This window comes from Neoarius graeffei, chromosome 27 (genome assembly GCF_027579695.1).
Source record: "Neoarius graeffei isolate fNeoGra1 chromosome 27, fNeoGra1.pri, whole genome shotgun sequence".
Lineage (NCBI taxonomy): Eukaryota > Metazoa > Chordata > Actinopteri > Siluriformes > Ariidae > Neoarius > Neoarius graeffei.
In genome coordinates, this window is record NC_083595.1 from 18720721 (window position 1) to 18738525 (window position 17805).

The 17805-nt window shown below is 42.8% G+C and overlaps 1 protein-coding gene across 1 annotated transcript in view; it reads left to right on the forward strand.

Moving 5' to 3' along the window:
* Positions 1-17805, forward strand: part of otog (otogelin) — a 550025-nt gene that overhangs the window by 385339 nt on the left and 146881 nt on the right. Inside the window, exon 38 of the mRNA XM_060911543.1 lies at positions 13522-13611. Within this exon, the coding sequence (XP_060767526.1) occupies positions 13522-13611 (90 nt within the window). The remainder of the gene's footprint in view (positions 1-13521; positions 13612-17805) is intronic.

A 17805-nucleotide genomic window follows, 5' to 3' on the forward strand; every position in this document is an offset into this window, starting at 1 on the left:
CTTTCTGAGGCCTTCAGCAAGGGGAAGGCCTGCAGACTACCACTGTGCCATCGAACTGGTACTGGGCACAGCACCACCACAAGGGTGCATCTACCCCCTTTCCCAGAAAGAACACGCCACCATGGAGGAATACATCCAAGAAGCTCTCAAACAAGGTTTTATCTGGCCGTCGAAATCTCCTGCCTTGGCCAGCTTCTTCTTTGTAGAGAAATGAGGAGGTGGACTACAACCCTGCATTGACTATTGAGGGCTAAATGAGGTCACCATCAAGTACCCATATCCTCTCCCACTGGTACCAGCAGCTCTGGAGCAACTCAGATCGGCCAAGATCTTTTCCAAGCTGGATCTCAGAAGTTCCTACAATTTTATCTGGATTAAACGAGGTGACAAGTGGAAGACAGCATTCAGTACAACCACTGGTCACGTTGAATACTGAGTCATGCCGTATGGACTATCTTCAGCTCCCAGCCTGTTCCAAAGTTTCATCATCAAGATACTGTGGGACATGCTGGAAAAGTACGTCATCGCATACATAGATGACATCTTGATTTACTCCTCAGATTTCCATAGTCATCAAAGCCACGTCAGAGCCATACTAACACAGCTGCTTGAAAACCACCTCTACGTCAAGGCCGAGAAGTGTGAATTCCCCCTAGACAAGATCCCCTTCTTGGGCTACATCATCAGCTCAGAAGGAGTCAGTATGGATTCAGCTAAAGTCTTGGCTGTCACCTCATGGCCACAACTCAAGTCAGTCATGGACTTCCAGAGGTTTCTAGGTTTCATCAACTTCTACTGCCAATTCATCAGGAACTTCAGAACCTTGGCCTCACCTTTGACCACCCTCCTGAAAAAGGGTCCCAAGTGCCTTAGGTGGAATCCTCAGGCGGAAGAAGCCTTCAACCAGCTCAAGGCCGCATTCACGTCGGCTCCCATTCTCCAGCATCCAGACCCCATGATGCCATTTGTCATAGAGGTAGACGCCTCTGACATGGGAGTTGGAGCCATCCTTTCCCAACAATTTGGAGAAAGGCCAAAACTACACCCAGTGGCCTTTTTCTCCAAAAAGCTTACCCCTGCCAAGAGGAACTATGATGTGGGCAATTGTGAGCTGCTGGCCATCAAGCTAGCTCTAGAAGAGTGGCAACACTGGCTGGATGGAGCAACTCACCCGTTCACCATCTTAACCGACCACAAGAACCTAGAGTATCTCAAGAAGGCCAAGAGGCTGAATCAATGTCAGGCCAGGTGGGCACTATTCTTTTCCCAGTTTAACTTCTCTATCTCCTTCTGACCAGGGTCCTAGTACACTAAAGTGGATGCTCTGTCTCAGGCTGTAGATCCATCACTCAGAGACACAGAACCCCAACCCATCACCCCACCCCAACATTTCATCCAATCCATCACATGGGATTTGGACAGCGAAATTCGTAAGTCTCAACCTCAGACTACTCCCAACAACATCCCACCTGGTCTTCTCTTTGTGCCCACACGTCTACGCAGCAGACTCCTTCCACTGGTCACTCCAACAGCTATCACACCTACCAAATGCTGAAGAATAGGTACTAGTGGGACAACATGTTGATGACTGAGATCAACCATTTTGTCGCTTCCTGTTCTGACTGCGCACAAGCCAAGGCTCCCCGAGCTCCTCCAACTGGCAAACTTATGCTTCTACCTGTCCCATAGTGACCATGGTCACACTTGATGATCAACTTCATTACAGACCTTCCTGTGTCCCAAAACAACACCACAATCATGGTCACCATAGACTGTTCTCGAAGGCCTTGAGACTCATCCCTCTTCCAGGCATTCCCACTGCTGCCCAAACAGAAGAACTCCTGTATCAGCAAGTCTTCCACTACTACGGCATCCCTGAGGACATTGTAAGTGACTGAGGTCCTCAGTTCATATCCAAATTCTGGTCATGCTTCATGGAGAGACTGAGAGTGTCCATTAGCCTCACGTCAGGTTACCACTCCCTGGGCAGGTAGAGCGGGACAACCAGGAGATTGGTTGCTTCCTATGCATCTACTGCATGCACAACCAGGGGGACTGGGCACGTTTCCTGCCATGGGCCGAGTATGTGCAGAACTCACTGAAGCATTCTGCAATTCAGCTAACACCATTCCAGTGCATACTAGGCTACCAACCACCCTTGTTCCCCTGGGATGATGCACCCAGTCAAGTCCAGGCATTCAATGAATGGTTCAAATGCAGCCAAACTGTTTGGGAGGAGGTTCACCAGCGACTAGAAGTTGTCTGCATGAAATACAAAGCCTATGCAGATTTGTCATAGAGGAGAGACCCCCATGTACCTTCCGGGAGATTGAGTATGGGTGGCAACAAAGAACCTATGAGAGACACAAATGTGTAAGAAGCTCCAGCCACATTACATCGGACCCTTCAAGGTACTATGGCACATCACTGATGTCTCTTACCGACTAGAACTTCCACCGCACAGCAGAAACTCTCCCACTTTCCATGTATCCAATCTTAAACCCATCATTCCAGGTCCACTCTCCAAGAACACACCCACTCTTGATGATACCTCTCTGAACCTTGATGGAGAACCCATCTACCAGGTCAACAAGATCCTTGACTCCAGGCGAAGAGACAGCCAGATTGAGTACCTGGTAGATTGGGAAGGATACGGGCTGGAGGAATAGAGCTGGGTAAAGTCCAAAGGCATCCTCGACCTGCTGCTCAAGTAGGATTTCCACGCTCAGCATCCCAGCAAACCAGCATCTAGAGGTCGAGGATGCCCCCAAAAGACTTTAGCTCCAGAAGGTAGCTCCTGGGGGCTCTGTCAGTAAACCTGCTGATGAAGACCTGACTACAAACATGGACAGCTCAAATTACAACTCCCAGAACACACAGCGCACTCTGTCTCCCGCCTTCTAACACACAGCTGACATCCATTTCCTCATCACCTGCACCTGCATATAAACACCAGTCACACAAGCACTCAATGCGAAGTATCGTTCCAGTTCACCAATCATACCAAGCCTTGTTATCTCTCTGACTGCCTTTCTACCATTTTGACCTTTGCTAGTGTTTCTCATTTCCTCAATCTCTGTTTACCTCTGATATTCTGTTTGTCGATCACCCGACCCTGGTGTGTTTACTGACCTTGATTCCTGTCTCTTGATTTGGCTTGGTTCACGTAAGCTGTCTTCCACTGCATATACATCTGTAAGTGCCTGCGTACTCACATGGGGTGTGTACACTTTTTTTTATATCCACTGTGTGTGTGTATACGAGAATTCTTCCATTGTACCCTGCTTTCTACACCTCTGGCAGATGCTACACAAGAGTATCCTCTTGTTTCGGTTTTTAAACCAAAATCTACATTCATGCCGCCAGTTAACCGAGACAAATATCTGGAGTCCTTTATCAGCATTGTTGAAAACAAGATTCTGAAACAGGTAAGGTCGGTCACAAAGGTCCATCGTAACCTGTCTAGGTTGGAATCGGTTGCTCTACGTGAACTAAAATCTAATTCAGAGATCATTATCAAGTATGCAGATAAAGGTTTGGGCGTAGTAGTCATGGATACGGCTCACTATATTGCTGAAGGACTCAGTCAACTGTTGGACACTTCTACATATCGCCCACTAGACTCTGACCTGACGCAAGAACTCGTAATACAACTTGCGTTCCTACTCCGCAGGCTTCATGAAAATGACACCATTACGGAAGATATGTACACGTTCGCTCTCCCGGAAGATCCACGTCCAGCTCGCTTCTATCTTCTGCCAGAAGTCCACAAAGCTGGAGTTCCAGGTCATCCAGTGATTTCTGGCTGTGGCTCATTTACGGAGAAAGCTTCTCAGCTTGTGGACTGGTTTTTGAAACCTCTTATGCCTTGTGTTACTTCTTACCTGAAAGACTCCTTTGAATTTTTGAATAAGCTGAGAGATTTAGGTTCTGTACCACCCGGCTCACTTCTCGTCACTTTAGATGTTATAGCTCTGTACCCTAGCATCCCACATGAGGATGGCTTACAAGCTCTGTCTGACTTTTTAAATACGCACAGTTTTTCTGATACTAGACGCACTGACATTGTAGAACTTGCTCATTTTGTTCTTACTAATTTTTTTTTTAGTTTAACAACCAGTTATTTTTACAGATTACAGATTTCTGGCTGTGGCTCATTTACGGAGAAAGCTTCTCAGCTTGTGGACTGGTTTTTGAAACCTCTTATGCCTTGTGTTACTTCTTACCTGAAAGACTCCTTTGAATTTTTGAATAAGCTGAGAGATTTAGGTTCTGTACCACCCGGCTCACTTCTCGTCACTTTAGATGTTATAGCTCTGTACCCTAGCATCCCACATGAGGATGGCTTACAAGCTCTGTCTGACTTTTTAAATACGCACAGTTTTTCTGATACTAGACGCACTGACATTGTAGAACTTGCTCATTTTGTTCTTACTAATTTTTTTTTTAGTTTAACAACCAGTTATTTTTACAGATTTCTGTAAAAATAAAATACTGCCTGAAATATACGAGTATATGAGGATGGCATCCTCTTATGCTATTATCTTTATGCATGCAGTTGAGACACTTTTCTTCAGAATCCTGTTTCCCCGTTCATATGATGGCATTTTATTGATGACATCTTTTGTGTTTGGACCCATGGGGAGGAGGCCCTTTTAGCCTTCTTTGATTTTGTAAATCAGATCCACCCATCTATCAGGTTTAATGCAGATTATTCTCCTGTTGGACTTAATTTTCTGGATATTTATGTTAAACTTGATAGTGAAGGTATTTTCCATACTGATCTGTTCATCAAACCTACTGACACCCGACAATTTCTGCTGGCATCATCTTGTCACCCTGGTCATGTCAAGCGTAGACTACCATACAGCCAGGCTCTTCATATTTTACGCATATGCTCAGATGCCAATACCGCATTAGATCGTCTCTGTGAACTTCAGCAGTATTTTTGTAGATGTGGTTATACCAAACGCAAAGTTAAAACTCAGATTAAGCATGCTATAATAACATTTTTCTCAGATGATTCTCCTAAAATGAAGAAAAGTGAAAATCGTGTACCGTGCATTTTCGACTATCCAGACGTTAATGGTATTTTGTCATACTACCTCCCTATTCTCCACTGCTCCAGCAGAATGAAAGACTGTGTACCTGATAAGCCTTTGGTCTGCTTCCAACATCCCCTTAATTGACGTAATTTGCTGGTACGGGTGAAGCTGCCCAACCCAGACACTAATTCAGTTACATAAGGTTCTTGTGGGCCTTGTGGAAAGTCATGTTGCCAGATTTGTAGTATTCTTCTTCCTTCACAAACTTCAATCACTAGTACAACTACTTCAGCTACTTTTGCCCTTGTCAGTATTGGGGCCAACTGCACCTCTGCCAACTGTTATCACTTGTACCCTGTGTAAGGCCCAGTATGTTGGCCAGACAAAAATGTTTAGACTTTGTGTGAATAATCATAAAAGTGCTAATAGAAGCACTAGGGTAAATTTGGGTAACAATTGTATGTAGTTATATGAACATTTTACTATGAATGGACATTCTCAATCTAATTTGTCCTTCACCATTGTACAGGTGTGTTCCAAAACTGAGGATATACTGGAGGCAGAAAGAGATTGGATTTGGAAACTAAAAACAGTGCACCGTTCAGGTCTAAATGTTAATGACAGTTTCTGTAGTCAGCTTAGAGGCCCACATGCCACTCGTTCTTAACCCTTTTCTGATTGGCCTTTGGCTCGCTGTTCTTTTTTGGTCAGTTTCCCATTGTAAAAAAATTTTAGCTATTTTTGATTGGATGAACTTGACTTTCATAATTATTCATTTAATTAATGTCTTTCGTGCCACTTCGGTCATGTTTTGACACTAATGGCTTTCCATTGTGTGTGTGTGTGTGTGTGTGTGTATATAATTTCAAAACTTTTCCCACCTTCAGTGTGACCTATAACCTGTAAAATTCAATTGAAAAACAAACAAATCTGTTAGGGAGAAAAACATAAAAAATGTACAATTAGCTGGTTGCTGAAATGAATACTTTGTGGAAGTATCTTTTGATTTAATTACAGCATTCAGTCTTTTTGGATGCACACCTTCCATCAATTAAAATGACTCTGATTAACCCCAAATAAAGTTCAGACATTTACTCGGTTGCATCCTCCAGCAAAAGTCGTGGTTCGCAGAGAGCTTACAAAGCATCAAGGGGATCTCATTGTTGAAAGGTATCAGTCAGCTGAAGGGTACAAAAAAATTTCCACGCCAATAGATACCATGGAGCACAGTGAAGACAGTCATTAAGAAGTGGAGAAAATATAGGACAACAGTGACATGACTGAGAACTGGATGTCCCTCCAAAATTGATGAAAAGACAAGACAAAAACTGGTCAGGGAGACTGACAAGAGGCCTACAGCAACACTGAAAGAACTGCTGGAATTTCTGGCAAGTACTGGTTGTGTACTACAACCCCGATTCCAAAAAAGTTGGGACAAAGTACAAATTGTAAATAAAAACAGAATGCAATGATGTGGAAGTTTCAAAATTCCATATTGTATTCAGAATAGAACATAGATGGCATATCAAATGTTTAAACTGAGAAAATGTATCATTTAAAGAGAAAAATTAGGTGATTTTAAATTTCATGACAACAACACATCTCAAAAAAGTTGGGACAAGGCCATGTTTACCACTGTGAGACATCCCCTTTTATCTTTACAACAGTCTGTAAATGTCTGGGGACTGAGGAGACAAGTTGCTCAAGTTTAGGGATAGGAATGTTAACCCATTCTTGTCTAATGTAGGATTCTAGTTGCTCAACTGTCTTCGGTCATGTTTGTCTTATCTTCCGTTTTATGATGCGCCAAATGTTTTCTATGGGTGAAAGATCTGGACTACAGGCTGGCCAGTTCAATACCCGGACCCTTCTTCTACACAGCCATGATGCTGTAATTGATGCAGTATGTGGTTTGGCATTGTCATGTTGGAAAATGCAAGGTCTTCCCTGAAAGAGACGTCGTCTGGATGGGAGCATATGTTGCTCTAGAACCTGGATATACCTTTCAGCCTTGATGGTGTCTTTCCAGGTATGTAAGCTGCCCATGCCACATGCACGAATGCAACCCCATACCATCAGAGATGCAGGCTTCTGAACTGAGTGCTGATAACAACTTGGGTCATCCTTCTCCTCTTTATTCCGAATGACACGGCGTCCCTGATTTCAATAAAGTACTTCAAATTTTGATTCGTCTGACCACAGAACAGTTTTCCATTTTGCCACAGTCCATTTTAAATGAGCCTTGGCCCAGAGAAGACGTCTGCGCTTCTGGATCATGTTTAGATATGGCTTCTTCTTTGAACTATAGAGTTTAACTGGCAATGGTGGATGGCACAGTGAATTGTGTTCACAGGTAATGTTCTCTGGAAATATTCCTGAGCCCATTTTGTGATTTCCAATACAGAAGCATGCCTGTATGTGATGCAGTGCCGTCTAAGGGCCCGAAGATCACAGGCACCCAGTATGGTTTTCCGGCCTTGACCCTTACGCACAGAGATTCTTCCAGATTCTCTGAATCTTTTGATGATATTATGCCCTGTAGATGATGATATGTTCAAACTCTTAGCAATTTTACACTGTCGAACTCCTTTCTGATATTGCTCCACTATTTTTCGGCACAGAATTCGGGGGATTGGTGATCCTCTTCCCATCTTTACTTCTGAGAGCCACTGCCACTCCAAGATGCTCTTTTTATACCCAGTCATGTTAATGACCTATTGCCAATAGAGATCTTGCAGTCACGTGACCGGAAAGTACACAGCCGCCATCTTGTCGGTCAACAGCACAGCTGAATACTGCTGCACTCGTGTACAGAATGGATCAATTTCAACCGACGGACTACACGGCTCATTTTTCTAATGAACAGATAACTAGATATATGTCTAAAATAAATGATCTACAGATTAGTGACCCTTATGGCTTACCGGACGGAGTTTTCACGACCGTGTCAGTGGATATGGAACTGCCAGAGGTGGAATACCCGGACGTGTATAATTACCTCATCAACTTTCCCTCGCTGTTCAGTGGTGAAGCACTGCATGCTTATAAATCTCTGCACAGTTATCTTTACAGAAATTCAGGATTTGTCAGCGACTCAGATGTGGCATCTTGTAAACAAGAAAATGATCCTCACTGGATGGGTAAGTCACTTAAGTATTGAGTATAGCACTGACCAGCCGATTATAGAATAGAATAAGGTAATTCCAGCTGTAATTCCAAATCGTCCGTCTTGTTTACCTGGCGTTGGAGAGGTAGAGGCTTAGCAGTGGAGATTTGAGTGGCTGTTTTCTGAGCTTAGTCAACAGGCCGCTCTGCAGCCTCGCTTTTGCTTCCGCTCCCGACGCCGCCTCCTTCGCTTTGCTTCCGATAACAATCCACGGAGACCCCGCTGGTCTCGCTATCTCATCCAGAATGGTTTTTTTTTTTCTCTCGTCCGGAATGTTGTGCATGCGATGGAAATCACTACAAACCGTCATTTTCTGCTGGAAACCAATGTCCAGTAAGTCCATACGGTTGTAGTGGATATTGAAGTCCAGTACAGACGAACAACACGCAAAAATACAGACAAAAAACATAAAAAACGTGCACAGGTAGGGAGAGCTTGTAGCCGCAGCCATTGTAGTAGAATTGTATATAGTAGGGTTGTCCAGAAGAAAAGGTAGAAGTAGAAGCAGAAGTAGAACCAGAAGTAGAAGGCGGAAATATGGCGTTTGACCGACAAGATGGCGTCTGTCACAATCTGGATCGGCTGTGACATCACATGCAAGTGCTCCATTGACCTAATGAGTTGCAATTTGGTCCTCCAGCTGTTCCTTTTTTGTACCTTTAACTTTTCCAGCCTCTTATTGCCCCTGTCCCAACTTTTTTGAGATGTGTTGCTGTCATGAAATTTCAAATGAGCCAATATTTGGCATGAAATTTCAAAATGTCTCACTTTCGACATTTGATATGTTGTTGATGTTCTATTGTGAATACAATATCAGTTTTTGAGATTTGTAAATTATTGTATTCCGTTTTTATTTACAATTTGTACTTTGTCCCAACTTTTTTGGAATCGGGGTTGTACATGTGACAACAATCTCCCATATTCTCCATATATCTGGACTATGAGGTAGGGTGAAAGAAAAACATCCAGGCCTGGCTAAATTTTGCAAAAAAAAAAAAATACATTAACTCTCCCAAAAGCATGTGGGATAATGTGTTTTGGTCTGATGAAACCAAGGTTGAACTTTTTGGCCACAATTCCAAAAGGTATGTTTGGCGCAAAAACAACACTGCACATCACCAAAAGAACACACCATACCCACAGTGAAACATGGTGGTGGCAGCATCATGTTTTGGGATTGTTTTTCTTCAGCTGGAACAGGGGTTTAGTCAAGGTGGAGGGAATTATGAACAGTTTTAAATACCAGTCAGTTTTGGCCCAAAGCCTTCAGGTGTCTGCTAGAAAGCTGAAGATGAAGTTCATCTTTCAGCATGACAATGACCCAAAAAAGCTTTGGAATGGCCCAGCAAGAGCCCAGACTTTAATCCAATTGAAAAGCTGTGTGGTGACCTGAAGAGGGCTATGCACAAGGGATGCCCTTGCAATCTGACAGATTTGGAGTGCTTTTGCAAGGAAGAGTGGGCAAATATTGCCAAGTCTAGATGTGGCAGGCTGATAGACTCCTATCCAAAAAGACTGAATTACAGCATTCAATCAAAAGGTGCTTCAACAAAGTATTAGTTTAAGGGTGTGCACACTTATACAACCAGCTTATTGTACATTTTTTATTTTTTATGTTTTTCCCTGAACAGATTTGTTGTTTTTCAACTGAATCGTACAGGTTATAGGTCATATTAAAGGTGGGGAAAGTTTTGAAATTATTTAATGTGGTCTCATTTTTTTTTTTACATCAGAAAAACCTATCATTTTAATGGTGTGTGTGTGTACACTTTTTATATCCTAGGTGTGTGTGTGAGAGAGAGAGAGATCTATCTATCATATATAATGATGATCGATAGAATCACACACATACACAGGGTGTGTCTCATAAAAAGTGTGTTTCTAATAACAGGAGACAGGTTCAAGAGCGGTGGCACGGTGGTGTAGTGGTTAGCGCTGTCGCCTCACAGCGAGAAGGTCTGGGTTCGAGCCCTGTGGCCGGTGAGGGCCTTTCTGTGTGGAGTTTGCATGTTCTCCCCGTGTCCGTGTCGGTTTCCTCCGGGTGCTCCGGTTTCCCCCACAGTCCAAAGACATGCAGGTTAGGTTAATTGGTGACTCTAAATTGACTGTAGGTGTGAAAGTGAGTGTGAATGGTTGTCTGTGTCTATGTGTCAGCCCTGTGATGACCTGGCGACTTGTCCAGGGTGTACCCCGCCTTTCGCCCGTAGTCAGCTGGGATAGGCTCCAGCTTGCCTGCGACCCTGTAGAACAGGATAAAGCGGCTAGAGATAATGAGAGAGAGAGAGAGAGAGAGGTTCAAGAGCCACCTTTCTCATCTCATTGTCTTTTGGTAAAATCCTTTACACATTCACCCTCTTATCACTTCACGGGGAACCCAGAAGAAATTTCTCAGTTTCACGGTTTGGTGATTCATCCATTACCTGTAACCGCATTTCCTAGGCAGGGTCACAGGCAAGCTGGAGCCCATCCCAGCTGACTATGGGCGAGAGGCAGGGTATACCCTGGAAAAGTCACCAAGTCATTGCAGGGCTGACACATACAGTGGTGGTTGAAAGTTTGTGAACCCTTTAGAATTTTCTATATTTCTGCATAAATATGACCTAAAACATCAGATTTTCACACAAGTCCTAAAAGTAGATAAAGAGAACCCAGTTAAATAAATGAGACAAAAATATGATACTTGGTCATTTATTCATTGAGGAAAATGATCCAATATTACATATCGATGAGTGGCAAAAGTATGTGAGCCTCTAGGATTAGCAGTTAATTTGAAGGTGAAATTAGAGTCAGGTGTTTTCAATCAATGGGATGATAATCAGGTGTGAGTGGGCACCCTGTTTTATTTCAAGAACAGGGATCTATGAAAGTCTGATCTTCACAACACATGTTTGTGGAAGTATATCATGGCATGAGCAAAGGAAATTTCTGAGGACCACAGAAAAAGCATTGTTGATGCTCATCAGGCTGGAAAAGGTGACAAAACCATCTCCAAAGAGGTTTGACTCCACCAATCCACAATCAGACAGATTGTGTACAAATGGAGGAAATTCAAGACCATTGTTACCTTCCCCAGGAGTGGTCGACCAACAAAGCTCACTCCAAGAGCAAGGCGTGTAATAGTCGGCGAGGTCACAAAGGACCCCAGGGTAACTTCTGAGCAACTGAAGGCCTCTCTCACATTGGCTAATGTTAATGTTCATGAGTCCACCATCAGGAGAACACTGAACAACAATGGTGTGCATGGCAGGGTTGCAAGGAGAAAGCCACTGCTCTCCAAAAAGAACATTGCTGTTTGTCTGCAGTTTGCTAAAGATCACGTGGACAAGCCAGAAGGCTACTGGAAAAATGTTTTGTGGACGGATGAGACCAAAATATAACTTTTTGGTTTAAATGAGAAGTGTTATGTTTGGAGAAAAGAAAATGCTGCATTCCAGCATAAGAACCTTATCCCATCTGTGAAACATGGTGGTGGTAGTATCATGGTTTGGTCCTGTTTTGCCGCATCTGGGCCAGGACGCCTTGCCATCATTGATGGAACAATGAATTCTGAATTACACCAGTGAATTATAAAGGAAAATGTCAGGACATCTGTCCATGAACTGAATCTCAAGAGAAGGTGGGTCATGCAGCAAGACAATGACCCTAAGCACACAAGTCATTCTACCAAAGAATGGTTAAAGAAGAATAAAGTTAATGTTTTGGAATGGTCAAGTCAAAGTCCTGACTTTAATCCAATTGAAATGTTTTGGAAGGACCTGAAGTGAGCAGTTCATGTGAGGAAACCCAACAACATCCCAGAGTTGAAGCTGTTCTTTATGGAGGAATGGGCTAAAATTCCTCCAAGCCGGTGTGCAGGAATGATCAGCAGTTACTGGAAACATTTAGTTGCAGTTATTGCTGCACAAGGGAGTCACACCAGATACTGAAAGCAAAGGTTCACATACTTTTGCCACTCACAGATATGTAATATTGGATCATTTTCCTCAATAAATAAATGACCAAGTGTAATATTTTTGTCTCATTTGTTTAACTAGGTTCTCTTTATCTACTTTTAGGACTTGTGTGAAAATTTGATGATGTTTTCGGTCATATTTATGCAGAAATATAGAAAATTCTAACGGGTTCACAAACTTTCAAGCACCACTGTAGACACAAACAACAATTCACACCTATGGTCAATTTAGAGCCACCAATCAGCCTTACCCGCATGTCTTTGGACTGTGGGGGAAACTGGAGCACCTGGATTCACACAGAAAGAACATACAAACACAGAAAGAACATGCAAACTTCAAGCAGAAAGGCCCCCCATCAGCCACTGGGCTTGAACCCAGAACCTTCTTGCTGGGAGGCAACAGTGCTAACCACTACACCTGTACTGCTCCTTTGGGATTCAAGCAGCCCAAAACAATGCAAGCGTAGGGCATTTTAACAGCTAGCAAGGCACCCCAGTGCTAGTAATGCTTTGTGAACAGTGAGCTCAGCTGATCAACACTTTATGTCTTGCATATCTAATGAGGTGGATGTGACGTTGGATGCAACCCAGAAATTGTACCCTACTAAAAATTAGCTTCAACTAAAAAAAAAAAAAATCACTGCCCACTAGATGGTGATTGAGAAACACTGATCTATACCACTTATCTGTCAAGGTCACACAGAGTACACCCTGGACAAGCTCTAACTTTTATAGGACTTTCACTTTGTTGTCTTTAAGCCATTTTGTTATACTTTGGAGATATGCTTAGACTCATTGTCCTGCTGGAAGATCACTTCCAAGACCAAGTTTTAACTTTGTGGCTGATGTCTTGATGTGCTGCTTTAGTAGTTATAAATAATATTTTGTTATGTAGCATCTCTGTGGCTCAGTTGCATCCCTAAACTTTTTGATGTTTACTGTTTTTATACATTAATTTGATTACATTTAGCATGTTTCAATTTGGTTTGGTTTTCATTTCAGGCATGATACAAACAGATAGACAAATAAAATAAAGATAAAAATAAAAAGTAATAATATTTTGTAGCATTGCAGCATAAAATGAGAGAATGCATATGATTTATTTTTTGTAAATTTGCAGCTGACAATAGGTTTTAAGTACAAGCACACCAGCCAAGATAAACAATGCAAATAGTGAATTTAAATTTCATAACTCTTGACACTTATTGTGCATATGTAGGAAAATGCAAAACCAAAGCGAAGCTTGAATTTTATTTTTCCTCTTCTTATTTCTATCTTAATTTTAATTATAAACATGAAATATTAAATCAATAAAATGTCACATTTTTGTTTGTTTTTATTCTCTGGTTGCACTACAGCTTGTCTGGAACTTTGCTCACTTATGCCTGGCAGCTCTAAACATTACCCATGACTCCAACCAGGTGCTTATTAATCGCTTGCAGAGACAGGTGAGTGCTGGTTGGTTGGCTGGCTCACAAGTATCTATTTAGCATTTAAATACTGAATTAAAGGCCTACGACAAACACATGCAGAAATAAAGTGTAAGATCACTATATATTCCAGATTACCATTGCATTAACATTGAAATTGAAAACAACCCATGATAAAACTACTTGAGGAGAAACTTTAAAGAATGCTTGCCTGATATATAGCGTCTTGCAAAAGTATCCATCCCCCTTGGTGTTTGTCCTGTTTTATTGCATTACAAGATGGAATTAAAATGGATTTTTGGGGGGTTAGCACCATTTGATTTCCACAACATTCCTACCACTTTAAAGGTGCAAATTGTTGCTTTATTGTGACATAAACAATAAAAGATGAAAAAACAGAAATCTAGAATGTGCATAGGTATTCACACCCTTTCATTTGAAACCCCTAAATAAGAGATGGTCCAACCAATTCACTTTATAAGGTGATAATTGCACACCTTAATCAACTGGATAATTAGTTGATTAAGGTGTGCAATCAAAGTGTCACATGATCTGTCACATGATGTCTATATAAATCAACCTGTTCTGGAAGGACCCTGACTCTGCAACACTACTAAGCAAGTAACATGAAAACCAAGGAGCACTCCAAACATGTCAGAGACAAAGTTGTAAAGAAGTATGGATCAGGGTTGGGTTATAAAAAATATCCCAAACTTTGAATATCCCAGGGAACACCATTAAATCCCTTATAGCAAAATGGAAAGAATATATCACCACTACAAACTTGACAAGAAAAGGCCGCCCACCAAGACTCACACACCAGGCAAGGAGGACATTAATCAGAGATGCAACAAAGACAACAAAGATAGCATTGAAGGAGCTGCAAAGATCCACAGTGGAGATGGGAGTATCTGTCTATTGGACCACTTTAAGCCATACACTCCACAGAGTGGGGCTTTATGAAAGAGTGGCCAGAAAAAAGTAATTGCTTAAGAAAATGCATTTGGAGTTTGCCCAACAGTATGGGGCAGACTCCCCAAACACATGGAAGAAGATTCTCTGGTCAAACGAGACTAAAATTGATCTTTTTGGCCATCATGGGAAATGCCATGTGTGGCATAAACCCAACACCCTGAGAACACCATTCCTACAGTGAAGCATTGTGGTGGCAGCATCATGCTGTGGGGATGTTTTTCATCTGCAGGGACAGGAAAGCTGGTCAGGACTGAAGGAATGATGGATGGCACTAAATACAGGGCAATTCTGGAGGGAAACCTGTTTGAGTCAGCCAGAGGTTTGAGACTGGGATGAAGGTCCCTATTCTGTTTTCATTGTACAATCCTCTGGGATCAATTATATAAAAAAAACACCATCTGTCTTTTCACTTTTATGCTGATGATTTGCAGATATATTTGCCCATGAGACCCAATGAAAATATGGCACTTACTAAGTTACTGGATTGTATTACTGATGTAAAGCAGTGGTTGGCACAGAACTTTTTGCACTTGAATGACAGCAAAACGGAATGTATTTGGCACGTCACTCACGTCAAATGTTTTTACAACAAATTCTGGTACTCTGGCCCCCTTTTTTAAACCATTCGTACAAAATCTTGGGGTAATGTTTGACAGTTGGCTTAAATTTGATAAACAGATTAGTTCTGTTGTTAGAACGAGCTTTTTTCAGCTCCGTCTCTTGGCCAAAGTGAAGCCGTTTCTCAGTCGGCAGGATCTCGAGAAGGCAATCCATGCATTCATCAGTTTGAGACTGGACTACTGTAATGCCCTTTATGTTGGCCTCAGCCAGTCTTCAGTTTTACGTCTTCAACTTGTACAGAACGCTGTGGCCCGATTTTTAACAAGCATGTCTAGACGTGAACACATTACTCCTGTGCTGTCATCACTTCACTGGCTTCCAGTCCATTTTAGAATTGATTTTAAACTTCTGTTGTTTGTTTTTAATGCCATCAATGGCCTGGCTCCCTCTTACTTGTCTGAGATTTTAACTACCTGTGATCATGGTAGGGCCCTGCGTTCTTCAGGTCAGCTTCTGTTAGAAGTTCCAAGGTCGAGATATAAACAGTGGGGTGATCATTCTTTTGCTGTCGCTGCTCACAGTCTGTGGAACAATCTGACCCCCGACATTCGCACCACTACTGATCTCGGCCTTTTTAAATCGAAGTTGAAGACCTCGCTGCGAGGAGTTAAAGAAGCCATTTTTGTCAACCTGGAATGGCCATCATTGAACAGAGGTGGGGGTCTAAGACATCATTTATTAGCCACCTACAATGCAGTCCTTGGCACACTTCCCAGACAACTGAGATTGCTGATTGAGTGAACGCTGATTCAGTGCTGCGCATGTCTGATTGAGTGAACGCTGATTCAGTGCTGCGCATGTCTGATTGAGTGAACGCTGGCACGTTGATGGCTGCCGCTGCTCATCAGTAACTTTCTAACCTTTAAACCTGCCTTTGTTTTAAGTTTTTTAAAAAGTGATTTTATGTTTCCTGTTGTTTATTATGCGGTTCGAGAAATCTTATGCCTGGTTTGTACTCGCCTGGACTGTAGCGTCTCTTCTCTTCTATCCAATACCTTGTCTGATCCAATACACCGCTGCTGAGGTCCTCCGCCTCCGTGGTCACCTGTCTGTGACTGTCGCCGCCGGCATCGCTACACCCGGATATTGCTCTCCAGCCTCGGCGGAGATACATTCACCGTGGCTCCCATCGGAACTTCCACTACGACAACTCCAGACCCATTAAATCACTCTTGCCGACCCCGCAGACTTGCTGGTCGGGCTGCTGATCACAGTGGTTAGCCATCCCGGCTAGATCAACAATCAACGCCTCCGTCAGACAAGACAACTCCACCGTCAACTTTGGTCTCCTCAACATCTGCTCACTCACAGGCAAAGGTCATCTCATCCAAGATCTCCTCAATGACCGTAAGCTTGACTTCCTCTGTTTGACTGAAACATGGCAACAACCCGGCGATTTCTCACAACTCAATGACTGTACACCTCCTGGATTTGTTTACATCTCTCATCCCCGCGGCTCGGGTCGCAGTGGTGGTCTCGCATTAATCCATCACGAGACATGGAAAATCCAGCCTGTGTCCATGCCCGCCTTCAGTTCAATGGAATGTACAGTGTGTCAACTTCCAGGCCCCACTCCCACTATCATTGCTTCTGTTTACCGCCCTCCTAAGCCACATAAAGACTTTTTTTAAATGACGTTGCTACCCTGTTTACTCACCTTTCCACTCTCTCTCCTAATATTATTCTGTTAGGGGATTTCAATATCCATATGGACAATTGCAGTCTTCCTCTCACCTGTGACTTTTCATCATGTCTTGATAGTTTTGGATTCCAGCAATTTATTGATTTCCCCACCCATGTTAAAGGTCATACACTGGACTTAATCTGCTGCTCTGGTCTCTTCCCCTCCAACTGCTCAGCCGATGACCTCCACATATCTGACCATTTCCTTGTTTCTTTCAGTATCACACTCTATCCATTATCAAGACTCCTCGCCTTATCACTTTCAGGTATTTTAAGGACATTAATATTGATTCACTGTCTGCCTCTATTGACAATATTCTTATTCCCGACCATCTCCCCTCCCCTGATGAACTAGTCACTTTATACAACAATGGTCTTCACAACATCTTGAACTGTATTGCTCCTGTTAAAACTCGACTGTCACTTTCTCACAAACTGCCCCCTGGTATACCCCCGAACTCCGGTCCATGAAAGCCAAAGGTTGTCAACTTGAACGTCTCCACAAGAAAACTGGTCTAACTGTCCACAAAGAAATGTACAAAGCCCACATACTTCAATACAAGGACTCCATCATTCAATCTAAATCTGACTACTACTCTACTCTAATTCATTCCAATGACAGCAACTCCAAAGCACTGTTCACCCTGCTCAACAAAATCATCAAACCACCTGACTCTCTCCCCATCTACCTTTACTCCGCTGACAGCTGCAACAATCTATTGCACTTTTTCAATGAAAAAATTCACAAAATTCACCAACATCTCAGCTCCAACCCTCCATTTCACCCCTCCACTGAACTCTTTCCCCTTCACCAGCCATTTTTTTAGCTTCCAGCTCCCTGATCCCTCTGAAATTTCTGTCTTCATCCGCAAGTCCAAGCCCTCTACCTGTCAGCTTGATCCCCTCCCCACTTCCCTTGTTAAATCCTGCCTT